This window comes from Mirounga leonina, unplaced genomic scaffold (assembly GCF_011800145.1).
Source record: "Mirounga leonina isolate KUSES-001 unplaced genomic scaffold, KU_Mleo_1.0 Mir_150, whole genome shotgun sequence".
Classification (NCBI taxonomy): domain Eukaryota; kingdom Metazoa; phylum Chordata; class Mammalia; order Carnivora; family Phocidae; genus Mirounga; species Mirounga leonina.
This window is the reverse complement of record NW_023270374.1, coordinates 35,761,255-35,780,260: the sequence shown is the minus strand read 5'-3', so window position 1 is coordinate 35,780,260 and position 19,006 is coordinate 35,761,255. Positions and strand designations below refer to the sequence as shown.

General features: G+C 47.0%; 2 protein-coding genes across 2 annotated transcripts in view; both read left to right on the top strand.

Moving 5' to 3' along the window:
- Positions 1–62: 62 nt before the first annotated feature.
- On the top strand, positions 63–17,251 carry WFDC3 (WAP four-disulfide core domain 3). Its single transcript, XM_035006412.1, is given in 7 exon segments — positions 63–164; positions 2,011–2,245; positions 2,715–2,846; positions 3,781–3,927; positions 14,676–14,807; positions 16,245–16,430; positions 17,016–17,251. Coding segments are annotated over 6 exon segments (693 nt in total). The 5' UTR covers positions 63–164; positions 2,011–2,166; the 3' UTR covers positions 17,033–17,251.
- LOC118011538 (protein WFDC11-like) overlaps positions 5,035–19,006 on the top strand; it is a 122,581-nt gene continuing 108,609 nt past the window's right edge. Inside the window, exon 1 of the mRNA XM_035006419.1 lies at positions 5,035–5,703. Coding sequence (XP_034862310.1) covers positions 5,659–5,703 — 45 coding nt within the window. The 5' untranslated portion in view covers positions 5,035–5,658. The remainder of the gene's footprint in view (positions 5,704–19,006) is intronic.

Sequence of the window (19,006 nt, the reverse complement as noted above, 5' to 3'; positions counted from 1 at the left end):
CGCGCGCCGACCCGGAAGCGCGCCGCGGCGAACCGCGGAGTTTCCATGGGAACCGCAAGGCCGCGTCTCGCTGGGGTCCCGGACGCCTGCCGGCGCTGTGAGCGCTGTGGCCGGGGCTTTGTCTGGGGTGGGGCCGCGCCTCGGGTGCAGACTGCGGGTGTTTGGTCCGTGAGCTCTCTCCCCTGGGCCGAGACCGGTGGAAAAGTGCGGGGCAGGAGGAGGGGAGCAGGCTCCCTGGGCTGGGGTTTGGGTGCGGAGGGGAGCACAGCGGCGCCTGCAGATCAGTCTTTGAAAGCCGTAGAGTGGGCGTAATGCGGGGACCTGAAAACCCAACAAGAGGGGGGTCTGACCCATGCCGTCCCAAACACCCACCGGGTCCCTCCAGGCTTAGGCCTCAGGGGCTGCCTCTTGCATCTGAAGGCATCATAATGAAGTTTGGGTCTTGGCCCGTGGACTCCCCAAGCGCCAGGGAGCTGGGCTTCTCTCTTCAGACAGGTGATTCTGGGATGGGGAGGGGATGTAGGGCTTTAACAGCTGTGGAGTTCCCCAGAGCTCCACTTAGCTTTGGCTTAGAGATAAGATGTTACTTTTATCAGGTCACAATATGGGATAGTAAAAAGTACGAGTTTTTCATGTAGAAAGATCTGAGTTCAAATCCAGGATGATATGGTGATTAAAAACTTGACTATTGAATTGGGCCGCCTGCCTTTGGTCTACCACCTCCTAACTGTGTGACCCACGTGTCTTTCTGTGCCTCAGTTTCTCCATCTGTAGAGCGGGGATAATAGTACCTAATTCATAGGGTTGCAGTGAGGATTAAGTGAGTTAATTCATGTTAAGCACTTAGAACTGTGGAGCAAGTAAACACTCAAGCAATGCTATCTGTCGTTACTATTATTGAATTTCAGTAACCACCACTTACTAGCTTTATGACTTTGGGCATTCTTTCTCAACCCCCCGAACCAGTTTTATTACCTCTGCAAGATTATTGTGAGGTTTAAAAATAAATAATACAGGGCGCCTGGGTGGCTCAGTTGGTTGGGCGACTGCCTTCAGCTCAGGTCATGATCACAGGGTCCTGGGATCGAGTCCCACATCGGGCTCCCGGCTCAGTGGGGAGTCTGCTTCTCCCTCTGACCCTCTCCCCTCTCATGCTGTTTCTCTCCTGCTCACTCTCTAATAAATAAATAAATAAATAAATAAATAATCTTAAAAAAAAAGGAAAAATAAATAAATAATACATATAAAGCACATGTTAAGTCGTCAACAAATGTTAATTACCTCCATGCTCCAATATCAGCCTTAAAATAATAAGGCAACTCTTCGGCACCAAACTCTTTGGCTCTATTAAGGAGATTTTTTACTTTACTCTTTAATCTTACTGGGCTAAGCAGTCTCAATGGATACCATTAAATATCATGTCTGACCAAAGTCATAAGCAGGACAGATAAAAGTAAAACGAAATAGAGGAAGAGGAGATGAAGAAAGGGAGTATAGATGGTCTAGACTACTTGAGTCGTAGTCACTTCTTTTGGGTTCTGTCAACTAGCCTTCACACAATCCAAAAATGGCCTGTATGAGCTAGACAGACCAAGATGTAGGTGCTTGGTGCATTTGTATCAGTTCTGAACAAACTCAAATATGGCTTTATTGTAGTTTTTTGATGGCTTCTAAGTAGTCTGCTCCATTCTCTGTTTTCTAGGTTGCTAGTATGAACAGGAGCCACACTGCATTTTATTAGCTTTGGTTATTATTAAGTTGCGTCTCTGGTCCTTCCCTCTGTCACTTTGACTGCAGCTGTGTCCTTCCAAAGTCCTTTAGGGCTCCTTTTGATCCTGTGTCCAGTGGCCATCCCTCCATTTCCGCGGCTACCGACCAGGTTCCTCCTCATCGTCCAGGGGTGTTGTGTATATTGCATTACAGAGTCTGATGATCATCATCACATGTGCCCTTTGGGAGTGCCAGGAATTTCCCCACACACCAGCAACCAGTCACTTTTCTTCTTGTCAGGAGAAGACATCCTTGGGGAATATTGCGAAAGGGAAGACTTTGGGGCTGGGTTTAGGCCAGTCTCCTAGTCCTGCCCTTCCCTTGGTTGATGCCCTGGGCAAGGTGTACACCTCTGGCCTGGACTGAGCGCTCATCTCAACTCTCGGCGCCATCGTCATGCTGAGCTGCCTCTTCTTCCTGAAGGCACTTCTTGCTCTTGGGTCCCTGACATCCTGGGTGGCTGCAGGAGAGCATGGTGAGCTATTATTTGGGATCCCAACAGAAAGTGACTAAGAAGTCATCCCCTACCTCTTCCTGGAGCGAGAGTCCTCATTTGTGGAGAATGGTCATCTCTGTAGGACAGGACTGGATGCATAGATTCTCAGGCCAGCCGGAGTAGGTCTTCCTGGCTTTCTTTTCCCTCTCTGGACAAGGAGGTAGGACTTCCAGTCTGGCTTATTAGAGGTTCTAGTGTTTCCCTAGAGCTCCTTAAATGTGAACAGGATCACCCCAACCTTTCCCTCTCTTTATCCGCAAAGTGGCTGGACATCCGGTAGTGGTGGGCGAGTTTCAGGGGTTGTGTGGGGGGAGGGGACAGTGGTTGCAGAGCTGTTTTGGATAGGAATGTTGGCAGAGGCTGAACATCCTTGAAGTGCGCTCAGCTTCCATTCCCCATTTCTTGAGGCTTAGCCAGTCACCCCAACCTCGTGGGATATCTTTTGCAGTGAAAGCAGGAGAATAACCTCCTGATAAGAACCCGTGCAGAGAGCTGTGCCAGGGGGATGAGTCGTGTCCGGCCAGGCAGAAGTGTTGCAGCATCAGCTGTGGTCGGGTCTGCCGAGGAGACCTTCCAGAAGGTATGTTGGCTGGAGGGGCAAAATCCAGGTGTGCTCTCTGACCTTGCCTCTGGGCTAGAAAGACCCAGAGAGCCTCCTCCCTCCTAGATGGGCTCTGGAAATCTAGCTTGCCTGCAGCACCTCTTCCCGCTTTGGGGGTTTCTTCTTTAATCACCCAGTGCCCAGTGCTTTGTCTTCTATCAGGAAAGAACACACAACTGATGATCTCTGCCTTTTATATGCACTCAGGGCTCATAGGCTGTATGGCCAAGTGAAGGCTGGAGGGCCAAGTTGTGAGGGGAAGCCTGTTAGAGGTAGTGATCCAAAGAGTAGACCCCTGGGCGCCTGGGGAGCTCAGTTGGTTAAGCGACGGCCTTCGGCTCAGGGCATGATCCTGGAGTCCTGGGATTGAGTCCCGCGTCGGGCTCCCTGCTCGGCAGGGAGTCTGCTTCTCCCTCTGCCCCTCCCCCCTCTCATGTGCTCTCTCTCATTCTCTCTCTCTGAAATAAATAAATAAAATCTTTAAAAAAAAAAAAAAGAGTAGACCCCAAGCCAAGCAGACTTTTCACGCTGCAAATAAACCGTAAGCAGCTCTTTTTAAGGGTTAAGCTTTTAAGCCTCCATTTCCTCACCTGTTAAATGGAGATAATGGTTTGTACCTCTTGGGATTGTTGTGAGGATCAAATGAGAGGTTCCTGGCACAAGGTGAACTCAGTAAATGTGACAGTAAATGTGAGCTCTTATCATTGTTACTGTCTCTGCTTTAGCACCAGGGTTGAGAGTCCTTTTTTTTTTCCCTCTCAGGGTTGAGAGTCCTAAAGAAGTTCAGGGCTTCCTTCCTTTGATTTTCCCTTTTGCTACACCTGTGGGTGCCACCAGGCGTCACTACTATCTCTCTCTCTCTCTCTTCTTCTTCTTTTTTTTTTTTTATGGTTGTCTCCCTTTTTTGCTACAGGGAGGAAAGGAGATTGTCCCAGGGCTGTTTGGAAACAGTCCTGCTTCCAAAGGTGTATCACTGATGAGACTTGTCCAGGTACAAAGAAATGCTGCACGTTTGGCTGCAACAAGCTCTGTGTGGTCCCAGTCTCTAAACCAAAGCTGGGTAAGAAACACTGCCCTTGGGGGGCCCATGGGCTCTTGGGCCTGCCTGCTTCTTTCTCAGATAAGCCTGCGCCATCCTATTGTTGGCTTTTCTTTCCTTTGAACAACAAAAATTAAGTGCCTGTCAAATTCTGAGAACTTTTCTAAAAAAAAAAAAAAGATAGAGAACGGGTACCCCAGCCAGAATGATCTGTGTGGCATGTGATCCAGGCAGGCAGAGGAGGCTGCCAGGAGTGAGATCGTGGCTTGCAAAATTTTCTGCTCTAGTGCTTGCCGCCTCCCCCGGTCCCTGAGAGGCCTTGCCAAAAAGTGTTAGACATTGATGATGTATCTCCCGTGGCTCACTCCTTCTCATTTCCCTCTTGTTTCCAGATTTTTATGGTTAATTTTGCTTGTTTGTGCTTGCAAATATATTTTATTATCATATTGTTTCTCACGACCCCACTCCCTGAAAATATGGAGGCTGCTTTTATTGGAGAGATGTTAGATGTATACATTAATTTCAGGGGGGCACCTGGGTGGCTCAGTCGGTTAAGTGTCCGCCTTCAGCTCAGGTCATGATCCCAGGGTCCTGGGATCGAACCCCGTGTCATCAGGCTCCCTGCTCAGTGGGGAATCTGCTTCTCCCTCTCCCTCTGCCCCTTCCCCCACTCTTGGTCTCTTTCTCTCTCAAATTAATAAATAAAATCTTAAAAAAATTAATTTAGGGACAACTGACATTTTTATGTTGAATCTTTATGTCTTCCCATTGTCCAAGTGCATTTGGTTTATTTCAGGTGTTTTATAGTTTTAAAATACTTTTTTTTTTTTTTTTAAAGATTTTATTTATTTGACAGAGAGAGACACAGCGAGAGAAGGAACACAGGCAGGGGGAGTGGGAGAGGGAGAAGCAGGCTTCCCACCAAGCAGGGAGCCCAACGCGGGGCTCAATCTCAGGACCCTGGGATCATGACCTGAGCTGAAGGCAGACGCTTAACGACTGAGCCACCCAGGCGCCCCTTTAAAATACTTCTTGATAAGTCAATGCCTAAGTTTTATTTTTTTCTTCACTGCGTTAAATGGGGTCTTACAGCACGCCTTCCATTATGTTTTCTAAAGAGACTGGGACCATCCTCTTGAGTGCACGTGGCAGCTATTCCAGTGGAAAAGCCTAGGTTTTGGTCATCAGAGAGCTGGGTTCAAGCCTGAGGCTCACCAGTTACTGGCCAGCAGGTCCCTGATCACGTGTCTTCTGCTTCCCTGAGCCACATTTCCCTCCTCTGTAAAATGGAAAGAGTAAGCCTTGGAAGTTGTTGTAGAGAGTCAAAGTATGTGAAGCATTTAGCCCTCAGTAGACATTAGCTTCCTTCCTATTGCCTGCTAAGGTGGGCTTCATGAGGAGTGCGGTTGCTAACCAGCCCCTTTGGTCAAGAACCAGGATTGCTTTCTCCTCCCCTGACCTCTTCCTCTCAGAGACCCTGGAACGCCACAGCGTGTGACCACCTCTTTCCTTCTGGCTGAACCTCCCCAGGTAGCGGGCCCCTCCCCTGAGCCCCGTGCGGCTGTCTGTATCTGGTTTCAGCAGCTCTCTTGGGCGCCCTGCCCATAAGGGAGAATAGAAGGTTGTACTCCTTGCCAGGACTCCTGCAGCCCAGTTTTGGAACCAGAGCCTGGGAACCTGTGTCAGGCTGGTCACTCACCACCAGCCTGGAGGGCCCAGCACAGTCTTCCAGTGTGTGAAGCTGATGGCCGAATGACAGGGGCTGAGGGAGAGGCCGGCACGCAGGCCAGACCCTTGGTGAGTGACCCTGGGCCCTGGCCGGGCCAGATGGGGCTTCCTTGTCCCTTGGAGTCAGGCAGCCTGCCAGAGTGAGCTCCCTGCAGATCTCCCAGAGTGTACTTACTGGCTGAGTGGGGGTCCTAGTCTGGCGGGAGGTGGTACTGGCTGTGGTGTTAGTAGTTAATGACTTTTCTGTGGCTCCGGTCCTGGGCTGGGCCGCTCAGTGAGACTGGTTGCTACACTCGCTGTCACAGGAAGCTGTGCGTCCTGGGCTCGGAACAGTCCCTGCTTTCCCTTAGCCCTGCCATTGCCAGAGGCTTACCAGAGCCAGTGCTGGTCTGTTTGGTAAGGTGGAGGGACAGTCAGGCCACCCGAGGGCTCAGGGCAGACATTGGGCCCTGCTCCCGTGAGACAGTTCTGGTCTGAGCATGATGGGATCCTTGGCTTCTCTGCTTGCTGTGTGGCCTCTCTGAACCTCACCTTTGTCTCTGTAAAGTGGAGATAAACATATTTACCTCAAAGAGTGATAATGACCTTTGGGCTGTTAGAACAGGATACCGTAGACTGGCTGGCTTATAAATAACAGAAGTTTCTTTCTTACAATTCTGGAGGCTGAGAAGTCCAAGATTAAGGTGCCGGCATCTTCAGTGTCTGCTGAGAGCCAGCTTCCTGGTTCATAGGCTACCACGTCTTCACCAGGACCTCATATGGTGGAAGGGGGCAATACGGGCATCGTCCCCTTCATGGGGGCACCCCTCTCATGACCTGATCACCTCCCAAAGCCCCCATCTCCTAAGTCCATCACACTGGGGGAACACAAACATTCAGTCACTTTGGAAGAAATGTATTTAAAAATCCTATAGAGGGGAGCGGGGTTGGGGATGGGTTAGCCCGGTGATGGGTATTAAGGAGGGCACGAACTGCATGGAGCACTGGGTGTTGTACGAAAACAATGAATCGTGGATCACTACATCAAAAACTAATGATGCACTGTATGGTGATTAACATAACATAATAAAAATAAATAAATAAATAAGTAAATAAAAATAAAAGGCCTGTAGAAAACCTGCCAAGTAACGCTCAACAGCTCATGCTGTGATGCCCAGCACCTCTCTGTTTAGGTTCCCTCCCCGCCATCCCAAGTCTGACCTGTCTGTCCACTCCCTCACTTACCCACTCACTCCGTATCGAGTGTCGGCCTGGCTGGCATCTGTACATCTCGTGGTGAGCGAGGCAGCCGTGCTTCTAACTACTGGGCACCGATTGTGATGAGGGCTGTGAAGGGGCATCAAAGCGAGCTATGGAGGAGGTGTCCTTTCAACCTGGAGGATGAGAGGGTGCTGGCCGTGGGATGCTGGGAAGGGGGAACTGAACGGGCCAAGGCTGGGAGTAGGCACGAGCTTACTGTTTCAAGGAAGTGAAAGGAGGTCAGTGGGGTTGGAGAAAAGAGAAGGAGAAGGAAGATGGCTCCAGTTAGGGAGAGTCCAGATTTCGGGTGAGTCTCCAGGGCCTCTGTCTAAGGCTTTGTTCTAAGAGTACTAGGAAGCCTTTGCAGGGCTTATAAAAGCGGGGAGGAGAGGCCCAGTCTGGTTTCCATTTTACTTTATTATTTAAAAAAAAAATTTTTTTTTAAAGATTTTATTTATTTTTTAGAGAGTGAGCGAGAGAGAAACAGCATGAGAGGGGAGAGGGTCAGAGGGAGAAGCAGGCTCCCCGCTCAGCGGGGAGCCCGATGTGGGACTCGATCCCAGGACCCTGGGATCATGACCTGAGCCGAAGGCAGACGCCCAACCATCTGAGCCACCCAGGCGCCCCCCAAAAATTTTTTTAAAGGTTTCTTTATTAGACTTTTTAAAGTAAAGATTTTATTTATTTATTTGAGAGACAGAGTGAGTGAGAGAGAGAGAGAGAAGGAGCAGGGGGAGGGGCAGAGGGAGAGGGAGAAGCAGACTCCCTGCTGAGCAGGGAGCCACCCAGGCTCCCCGTGCATGCGTGAGTCCCAGCTCTTGTTCTTGGGTAATCCTGGAGGGAATCATAATGATATGGCTTAAAGGACCACATCATTGGGTCCTAGTGTCAGAGCTGGGAATTTGGGACCCGATTCTGCCACTATGATCTCAGGCCAATCCTGTCCCTTTGCTGGATGTCTGGCTGTCTCTTTGCAAAAGGAGCAGGTGTGATGGCCTCAGAGGGCCCTTCTTGGCTTAAGAAGTTCTGAGATTTCACTTTTCTACCAGCACCACTGTCCTTCCCTCAGATATAGGGGAAGGTTAGAGCTGGGATAACAGTAAAGCCCATGTCTGAGTATTTCCTGGGCTTCAGCTTTTTATTCCTTTTTTTTTTTTTTGTGATAGCTTGGGTCTTGGGATAGGGACATTTTTGCAGGGTGGGGATGACCATTCCCATTCTGACTCTCATTCCTGTTTCTCATCCTGATTCCTGGTTAGATAACTGTGAGGTGCCTGGAAACCATGTGGTATGAGGAACTGAGCTTACCTAGTTTGGGAAAGCTGAGACAGTGGGAGGCAGAAGATCCTTGTCTAGGATGATGGCACTAGCCATGTTTTCACAAGGTCTCTGGGCATAGGACAAGGACCAATGGATAGAACTTTTTTTTTTTTAAGATTTTATTTATTTATTTCACAGAGAGAGACAGCGAGAGAGGGAACACAAGCAGGGGGAGTGGGAGAGGGAGAAGTAGGCATCCCGCCGAGCAGGGAGCCTGATGTGGGGCTCTATCCCAGGACCCTGGGATCATGACCTGAGCCGAAGGCAGACGCTCAACGACTGAGCCACCCAGGTGCCCCTGGATAGAACTTCTTGACAACCAGACAGCTTTGGAGGCTAAGAGTGAAAATGGCGGCCTCCCAATCTCCGCCCCGGGGGAGCCGAGAACTCGGGCCCTGCTCCTCCGTGCGCCCCCAGAGAAAAGCCATCAGTCACTCCCGTCTCCCTGGTCTCCGGCCACACTCCATGCTCACCCGGCCTGTGACCGAGCGTTTCTATCTCTGGCACCCGACCCCGTGTGGAGTCTCCAAACCCAGCAGATCCCTGCGGTGCGCTCCTGCACCTCTCCTCCCGGGGAAGAAGGAATGCACTGTAGAAAAACTTCCAGAATGGAAGAGTGAAGACTTCTGAAAATCCTCTCCTTAAATGTAATGAGAACAAAAGGAAAAATTGTCAAAATCAACTTCTTCCAGAATTTTGGAAATTGCCTGAAGATTTACAACAATCTGAAAAGAGTTTATTCAAGACAAAAAAGGCTGGATTATGGTAAGAAGAGTGAAATGGGAACATTTTAACTTGTCTTAGTCCTGTCCCCTTTTCCTAGCTCAGTAGTAACTGTAAAAACCTACAGCCATTTCCTTATGATAGCTATGAAAATCAGCCTTGTAGTAGTCAGTCACTTAAAGGATTTGACACCCCCCCCCCCCCCCCCCCCCCCCCCCCCCGCCCCACAAAAGCCCTATCTCCAAATAATTGTAACTATTTGACTTATCTGGAAGACTTTAGAAAGGGCCATTCTCTAAGACTGTTTTTATTTGATTTGAATCTGAGCTCTCTCTGGAAGAGAGAGAACAGTTCTAAACTTCAGAGCATATTTAGAAAACAATTAGTCGCAATTGTTTAAAATTGTCACTACCTAAGGCCAGAGATAACAAAAGGCTGACAAAAACAAACAAACAAACAAACAAACAAACAAACACAGGAGAATTACATACCTAATGGGATATGCAAACATCCTATATATTTCCAGGAATAAAGAAGACCACATGCATGTTCAGGGCTTTGCACATGCCCACGAAATATCCTAATCTCTCACATCTGTATTACTTGAGGCTCTGCACAACCAGAAAGCTAAGGCTAAGACAGAGTTGTAAACTGCCTGGGAGAGCATTGAAGGCATGCCTCAAAACATGCAGAAAACATGATCCAACTGTATGTTGTCTACAAGAGTTATACTGAAGACTTAAAAGCACAAATGGGTTGAAAGCCCGGAAAAAGATATACTATGCAAATAGTCATCAAAAGAAAATAGAGTGTTTCTACTAATATGAGGAAAAAATCAACTTAGGACAAAACTTGTTAAAAGAGACAATAAAGGATATTTTATAATGAAAAATGTATCAATTCATCATAAAAACATGCAATCATAAACATATAGGTATATAAAAAGAAAGTGCCAGTAGATATCAATTCAGAAAAAAAAAGAATTAAAAAGAGAAATAGACAACTCAGCCTAATAACTGGAAACAAATAATTCATTTTTAAACTGGATAACAACAACATAGAGATAAAGAAATAGAAGCCTTGAACAATACTATAATCCAACTAGTCCTAACAGACAACTATGGAATATTCCACCTAAAATAAGACAATACACATTCTTCTCAAATCCAAATAAAACATTATCCAGTATAGACCACATGTTAGGCTATTAGACAAGCCCAAATCCATTTAAAATAATTAAATTCATACAAAGTACGTATCCCGAAACAATGAAATGAAATTACAAATCAAGAAGAAAAGGAAATTCACAAATCTGTGGAAACTAAACAACATATTCCTAAATTACCAGTTAATCAAATAAGAAATCAGAAAGGAAAATATATTGGGAAATCAGAAAATACATTGAAATGAATGAAAACAAACAAACAAAAAACAACATGATAAAACTAATGGTATATGACTAAAGCAGTATGTAGAGTAAAATTTATAGCAGTAAAAAAACAAACAAACTTGAATTAGTGATATGACCAATCACCTTAATATGCTTGGGAAAAAAAAAAAAGAATAAAAGAACTCAACCCAAAGCAAACAGAAGAAGGTAGATTAACAAAATAAAATAGAGAATAGAAAAACAAGAGAAAATATCAACAAAAGCAAGACTTTTCTTTGAAAGGATCAACAAAATTGACAAAACTGTAGCCACAATGAACAAGAAAAAGAGAGAAGACTCAAATTACTAATTTCCAGGAATGAAGAGGGGTTATCAATACTGACCTTATAGAAATAAAAACAATTATAAGGGAGTCAGTTGCATGCCAACAAATTGGATAACCTATTTGAGAAGAACAAACTTCTAAAAGGACACAGAAAATCAAAACTGACAATGGAAAAACTAGAAAATATGAAAAGAGCTATAACAAGTAGAGGGATTGAATTAGTAATAATTTTCCCAAACGTTTAAAAAAGAATTGATAACAATTCTTCACAAATGCTTCCAAAAATTGTAAATAGTGGGAATTATTCATAACTCATTCTATGAGGCCAGTATACCCTTATGCCAAAATCAGAGAAAAAAGATATTACTAGAGAGAGAGAAAAAAAAAGTTCAAGCCAATATCCCTTAAATATACATGCACACACACCCCCCCCCTCAAAAACAAGCAAACCAAATTGATCAACATATAAAAAGGATCATATACTGTGACCAAATGGCCCTTATTCCAGGAACCAAAATTAGTTTAATATATAAAAATCAATCAATATGATATACCATGTAATAGAATAAAACATTACATAATAATTTCAATGGATAAAGAAAAAGCATTTGGAAGTTCCAACACTCTTTCATGATAAAAATTCTCACTGGGAATCAAAGGAAAGGTCCATTTTGCAGTAAAGAGCATGCACAAAAATGCCACAGTTTGAGCACCAAAAGATGAAAACATCCCTCCTAAGGTGAGAAACAAGACAAAGACGTATGTTCTACCTCTTCTATTTAACATTGTGCAGGAGGTTCTAGCCAGGCCAACTGGGCAAGGAAAAGAAATAAAGGCATTCAGATGGGAAAGAAAGATGAACAACTACCTCTATTTACAGATGACAAAATCTTATATATAGAGAACTCCAAGGAATCTGCTAAGAAAACTACTACAGCTAATGAGTGGGTGCAGCAAGGTTGCAGAATACAATTTTGATATACAAAAAAAATAGTTGCACTTGTATATACTAACAATGAACAATCCAAAAATGAAATTAAGAAAAATTCCATTTAAAATAGAATAAAAAAGATGAAAATACTTAAGAATAAATTTAAGAAAGCTGCACCACATCTTTATACTGAAAACTGCAAAATATTATTGGAAGAAATTTTTAAAAGATCTACATAAATGGAAAGACATTCTATGCTCAAGGATTGGAAGATTTAATATTGTTAAGATGTTAATCTCCTCAAATTAAGCTATAGATTCAATAAAATTTTATCAAAACCAAAAAAAAAAAAAAAAGAACTTCTTGACAACCAGATTTCAGTTAAGTATAAAGTGTAAGGATGGGGGCACCTGGGTGGCGCAGTCGGTTAAGTGTCTGACTTTTTTTTTTTTTTTAATATTTTTATTTATTTATTTGACAGAGAGAGACACAGTGAAAGAGGGAACACAAGCAGGGGAGTGGGAGAGGGAAAAGCAGGCTTCCTGCCGAGCAGGGAGCCCGATGTGGGGCTCGATCCCAGGACCCTGGGATCATGACCTGAGCTGAAGGCAGACACTTAACGACTGAGCCACCCCGGTGCCCCAAGTGTCTGACTCTTGATTTCGGCTCAGGTCGTGGTCTCAGGGTTGTGAGATCAAGCCCTGCATCAGGCTCTGTGCTCAGCACAGAGTCTGCTTGAGATTCTCTCTCTCCCTCTGGCTTGTGCTCTCTCTCTCTCTAAAATAAATAAATAAATAAACAGATCTTAGAAAAAAGTGTAAGGATGTCATAGTCTGGCTTGGAGGTCATGAAGTCCAGCGTTCAAGTGGAGAGTAGGGAATTATTTGGCAGGGATTCAGGCATCACACATGGGGGATGCAGTGGGTGGCCATGGTGGGCACTGGTCAAAGGGCATGTGCTCTGACCCCCAGGGCTTCAGCCTGTTCCCCAAGAGTCCCTTCACTGCATCTACTATTTGACAAAACCCCAGGGACCTCAAGGAAGCCTGGGCTGGAAGAGAGTAGAGGTTTGGTCTCTATGCCTAGTCCTGGGGATGAGGGCAGAAAGTAGCAGAGTGCTCCTGGCATTGGTCACTTCAGCAAAATGGTGACATCTGGGAAGGGTGCTTCTGCCTATAATCCCATGAGAAGTTATATTGGTAGGTTTTTCCCACCAGGGAGATGTTTTTATGCCCAGCGTTCTCAACTGTGGGATGAAAGGCTTTGTTCTTTGTTAAATAGATTTTAGTGTTTGTCAAGCAGGTGGGGAGGTGTGGAAAGCTACATCTGGCAGTTAGCATGACCATATTTCCTGGATAAAAAATCAGATTTGATGTGATCTGACAATGGCAGAGAATCTTTGAAATAGGGACTGTTGAGGAAAACCCTGTGATGCCAGGTGATTAGACCCTGTTTGTTCAGCTGCAGCCTCCTTGGAGGCCAATGCTTGCTTTTTTCCATCATGGCAGACTTCCCCGAGCCAGCCACAGGCAATTTTACTTCCGTGTCCCAACTCCGTGGCACTGGGCCAGTCCTGCTTCAGTTTTCTACAATGCTTTTAATAGCCTGTCACTTCTTCTCTCCACCTAAAGAACCTGAAATAAACACTGAGATGAATTAGTCATGGCGAGTCAGTTTGGTTTGGATGTGGCTTCTTGGGGTGTGCCTGCCCCTGAGGACCTGGCCCAGGGCCTGCGTGTTTTACGGATGGCGTAGTGGAAGGAGTGCTTCCAAACCAAGAGGCTGAGTTTTGTCCTGCTTTGCCGCTGACTCACTCTGTAGTTCTGGGCAAACCCCTTCTCTTCTCTGAGCGTTGTTATCTTCAGAGGGGTGGTGAAGGGGCACATCGTGGATGTGCTTGGCTGTATGCAACAGAAAATTAACCAAATACAAGTTTGTTTTTCTCATGTAACAAGAAGTCCTGAAGTAGGGACCAGGGCTGGGGTGGTGGCTCCACGATGCTAATAAGGATGAGGTTATTTTTTTTTTTTCCTTCTCCTTCACATTCCTTGGCTTCGTCCTCGTACTCGTTGCCTTGTGGTTGAAAGAAGACAGCTGTACCTCCCTGTGTTATGTCTGTCTTTGCACTGGAAGAAAGAGAAGCCAGGGGGCAGTCTGAAAGGTGCATTACCTGGATCAGGAATGCAAAAGTTTTCCCAGCTGATGTCTTAGCTTGTGGCCCACTCCGAGCTACAGGGTAATTTGGGGAAGCAAATCATTGTAGCTGGCTGGGCTCACTGCCTCTCCTAACACACCTGTGGTTTTATTAGCAAGTGGTTCAGTTATCCATGGCTGCATAACAAATACTTCCCAAACTTAGTGGCTCAAAATAACAACAGTTGCCTCTTTCCCACAGCTGTTTGGGTTGGCCGCGCTCAGCTGGGCAGTTCTTAGGCCCACATATGCCGAAGCCAGGTCACTCACGCAGCTGCGTGCAGCTAGGAGCTCAGCGGGGAGCTCAGCGGTGGCTGGACCAGACAGGATGCTTCTCTTCATCCAGCTTCTCTCTCTTTGGGGCATCTCATCATCCTGTAGTTGAGCCCAGGCTGCTTCTTGGCGTAGCGGCTGGTTTCCAAGGTGGGGGTGTTTTAAGAGGACCAGTCCCAATATGCAAGTGCTTATCAAGCCTCTACTCACATCACACTTGCTGGTGTCCTGTTGGTCAAAGCAAATCACACAGTCCAGCCCAGAGACAATATGGGAGGTGTGGTTCACGGGGGGCCATGACCATAGGTGTCTGCCACAGGAAGGAGGGAGGGAGAGTGAATATGGGGCTGGCAATAAGTCTGTTTGCCACAGTGTGTTAGACCTCAACAGTATTTTCCAGACTACGAGTCTTGAGATCAGTTTAGTAGTTGATGAGCAGCATTTAAAAAGAAAAAAAAAAAGAAAGAAAGAAAAGAAATAGACTGTAAAGTATATACATGTATGCACAGAAATACCTACATTTTAAGCATGCGTATGGATTAGCATATGCAATGAAAAATGAAATTTTGCCCTCAAGAGTCACAGTGAAAATAACTGGAAACACTGGGCATGAACACCTCTGAGCCCCATGCTCTGATTCAATGGCAGAGTCTGGCGGTGAATGTCCTGTGGACCCCCTTCCGTGCGAGGAGCTGTGTGACAGGGACGAGTCCTGTCCCCAGGGGCATAAATGCTGCAGCACTGGCTGCGGCCATTCGTGCCGTGGAGACATCAAGGGAGGTATGTTGGCCCCTGGGGGAAGGAATCCTTGAGTTCCAGGGTCGGTTGGGGAGGGAGCCATCTGTGGCCTCCTTGTCTTTCCCTTCCTGGGGGGAGTCAGAGTTCTCATCCCTCCTGTCCGCCTAGCCCCCAACCCAAAGCCACCCCTCCTCCTGGGGCCCCGGGGGCCCATGCTGGCGTCGAAAGAGCTAGGGGAAGGCAGTGTGGGTTAGTAGGAAAAGTCCCAAGTCTGGAAGACAGGTAGCTTGGCTTGCGGTCTTGGTTCTGCTGCTGACTGGCTCTGTGACCTCGGGGAAGCAGACTCATCCTGAGCCAGTTTCTTCATCTGTAAAGTGAGGGAATTGCCCAAGATCATGGTTTTCTGACCAGATTCTTAGCAACATATCCACAACAGATAAATTTGATTTGATTTCTTTAGTTTCAATATATATATTTTAAACAAATCCCTATTTTTTTTTTTTAAAGTTTTATTTATCTTTTTGACAGAGAGAGACATAGCGAGAGCAGGAGCACAAGCAGGGGGAGTGGGAGAGGGAGAAGCAGGCTTCCCACCAAGCAGGGAGCCCGATGTGGGACTCGATCCCAGGACCCTGGGATCATGACCTGAGCCGAAGGCAGATGCTTAACGACTGAGCCACCCAGGCGCCCCCCTATTTTTTTTTAATAGTATCTAGACCAAGGACTTTCTTTCTTTCTTTTTTTTTTTTTAAAGATTTTATTCATTTATTTGACAGAGAGAGACACAGTGAGAGAGGGAACACAAGCAGGGAGAGTGGGAGAGGGAGAAACAGGTCCCCCGCGGAGCAGGGAGCCCAATGCGGGGCTCAATCCCAGGAGTCTGGGATCATGATCTGAGCCGAAGGCAGACACTCAATGACTGAGCCACCCCGGCGCCCCTAAACAAATCCCTATTTTTGAATGCTCCTTTTGTACCAGGCACTGTGGAACTCCACTTCAGAATCACTGGCTCAGATGTTGTTTTTAGACAACATGTAGATTCCCAGGCAGTGTTCAAGGTTCTGAAGACAGATTCTTGTCCTTATTAGCTTCTCAGGGAAGGTAGACAGATCAGGAATTGTAATGAATTCTGATGAGAGGAGCACAAAGCAGGGTGCCAAACCTTGTCTGGGGTGGCAGAGGAGGCCTCCCTGAGGAAGGGACACTGGGAGGCCCAGCCTTGGGGGAGGCAGTGGGGAGCTCCTTGGCACTCCACCCAGGCCCACTGACAGAAGTATCAAACCAAGGGACCTCCAGGAAACTCTGTGGGATGCCATTTGAAAACTGTTGATCCCGATGCTCTCTTGGGGCCCCACCAATTCTCAGAGGCTCTAGCTCCCAGATTTCCCAGGCAGATCTTTGGTTAAGATCTAGTTACAGTCAGGGATGGATTCCTCTGGAGCTTCTGAGTCTCTTTACCTGTGCCTGTTTATCCTGCAGGGCGGGCTGGTGATTGTCCACACATTTTGGTGGGCCTGTGCATTGTCAACTGCATGATGGATGAGAACTGCCAGGCCGGGGAAAAGTGCTGCAAGTCAGGCTGTGGCCGCTTCTGTGTCCCGCCCGTTCAGCCACCAGAACTGGCCACAAACCCCAACTGGACCCTCCGCTCTGATTCTGCCTTAGGTGAGTCAGGTCCAGCATCACTGATAAGAGCACACTTAGCTGCTGTGTGTAGACCACTGGCTTAGGTGCTGGGTAGGGGACTTCAGAGGGTCGAGACAAAGTTCTTGCCCTGGAGAGTCGAGTGGGAGAAAAAGATCCTATGCCCCAGATGAGAACCCTTTTTGTAGACCGCGTGGACTTTTAGGCTCTCAGAGTAGGCGTGGCTCCTTGGGAAGATCTTTCAGCCCGAAGTAGGATTAGATCTGGGCCCTGAAGGCTAGGCAGGATGTGACAAAGGGAGGAAAGCACGGAGAACATGCTGGACGGGGGTGGGGGTGGGGGTCTGGTGGTTAGTAAAGGCACAAAGGGTGGAATGCGGGTGATGCATTTGGGGAGCTGGGTGGGGCTCGGGCGAGGGGGGGCTGTTTCGGAGACAGAAGGTTGACAGCTGAGTGAGTAGGGTCTTCACTGCCAGTTTGGACTGGAGTGTCTGGGAAGCAGGGCGCCATCCAAGGCTTTGGGGAGCAGTGCATGCCGAGCTTCTCTAGGATGGAGGGGAGCTGGAGCCAGGAGGGCACAGCTGTGACCCGATGCTTCTTTTTGCAGAGACCCCAGTGCCTTAGCTGTCCTGATTTGTCCTGAGCTGCTTTGGTGACTACAGGGGGCTTGTCCTGGCTGCCAGGAGAGGGTGACGTCCTGGGGCTGTGACCCTCCCAGGGGCTCTCGTTGCCCTCGCTGCCCTGCTTCTGTTCCTGCTGCTGCCCTGAGCACTGGAAACAGTCGTGGGTTTGAGCAATGGTGTGTGGCGCTGCTTTTCCCCAATAAAGACTGTGCTGACCTTCTTGTCTGTGCTGTTTGAGGGCCAGGATGAGAGAGCTAGGGGGTCTGAGCATGTCAGCAGGATTACGGGACTTAATGAGAACACTGAACGTGGGCGCTGCCCTGGTGGCGAGGGCAGAGGTGGGTGGGAGCTCAGCCTAGGCTGACTTGCCACAGATGTCTCTCTCAAGCCTCAGGGGTGGGACCCTCAGGCCTCTTCTTGGGCCAGCTGACTTTTCTTTTATCAGAGAATGTGAGTTGGGGATGGAACAGGGGTAGGCAACTAGTTTACTGTAGTCCCTTGGATGTTCCCACCTTGGACCTCCTTCCTTGGGGGCTGGCCCTTGGCTCCAAAGCAGGCAGTTTGTCCCCTCCAGGTAGCTTTGCTGTAGGGAGGGGTTGTCTTTAGGTTCTCAGAATATAAAAAATTAAAAAAAAAATTAAAAATGCATACAAAATGGATCACATTCTATATCCTGGAGAAATTTATGTCATCACATTATTCTTGTAATAGGACACCATGAAAATAGCTAATTTTAACTAGTCATCTCTTGGTGGACATTAATCCTTGTACATATAAATGTTGGCCCACTTTTGCAGGTAAATCTGGGGAAATTCTTTGTAGTAGAATTCTAGTTTCTCCAATAGAGCCTGACCCAAAAAAAGGCCCTCAATCAGTATTTGTTGAATGAATGAAAAAATGAATATAATTCGCAAGTCTGTCCATTAGGAATTTGTTGAGCTTCGTAGTAGTAGAAAACCCAACTAACAGTGGCTTAGCTAATAAAGACATTTAATTTTTTTCACATCAGAGTCTGGAGAGAGGCAGTGAGGCTGGTTCAGCAGCTCACCCACAGTACTAATGAACAGACTCATTTCCTTCCTTCCCCACAAACCTCAGCGTGCTGGCATTTGTCCTCGTGACGCTCACCTCACTGTGTGGGATGGTTGCTGCAGCTCTGGACGTCACAGCAAGAAGGTCTGTGGCGGGGCACCTGGGTGGCTCAGTTGGTTAAGCGACTGCCTTCGGCTCAGGTCATGATCCTGGAGTCCCGGGATCGAGTCCCGCATCGGGTTCCCTGCTTGGCAGGGAGTCTGCTTCTCCCTCTCCCGCTTCCCCCCTCTTGTGCTCTTTCTCTCTCTCACTCTCTCTCTCAAATAAATAAATAAAATCTTAAAAAAAAAAAAAAAAAAGAAGGTCTGTGGCGAGGGTAATGGTGAAAAGACCTTTACCTCAAAGGGTGCTCTCCTTTTAATCTCAGAGACCATCTTCCCCGGAAGCTGACCCCTCCCCACATTTCCCTCATCCTCTCATTGGCTGGAAAAGCAAATGTCTGCAAATGGGAAAGGGAAAATGTGACAGTCTTAAACGTGCTTCATCCTTGAGGCTGAGGGAGGGGCCCACCTGGATTTAAAAATTGAGATTCTATTAGCAAGGAAGAAGGAGAGAATGATTTTGGGGGAGGTAAGTAATGAACCACATGTGTCGTACTGGGTCAAAGGACATATGCATTCAAAATTTGGACAAATTGCTAAGTAGGCAGGGCTTTTATAACAAGAAAGACAATATTAGTACTCACCTTGAATATTGCAAAAAGGTTTTTGTAATTCCCAACTCTAATGGAAAAAGGCAAGTTACAACTTAAAAAAAAACTTCCATGGTGCCTGGTTGGCGCAGTCAGTTAAGCGTCCGACTCTTGATTTTGGCTCAGGTCGTGATCTCAAGGTCGTGAGATGGAGCCCTGTGTCGGGCTCTGAGTCTGCTCAAGATTCTCTCT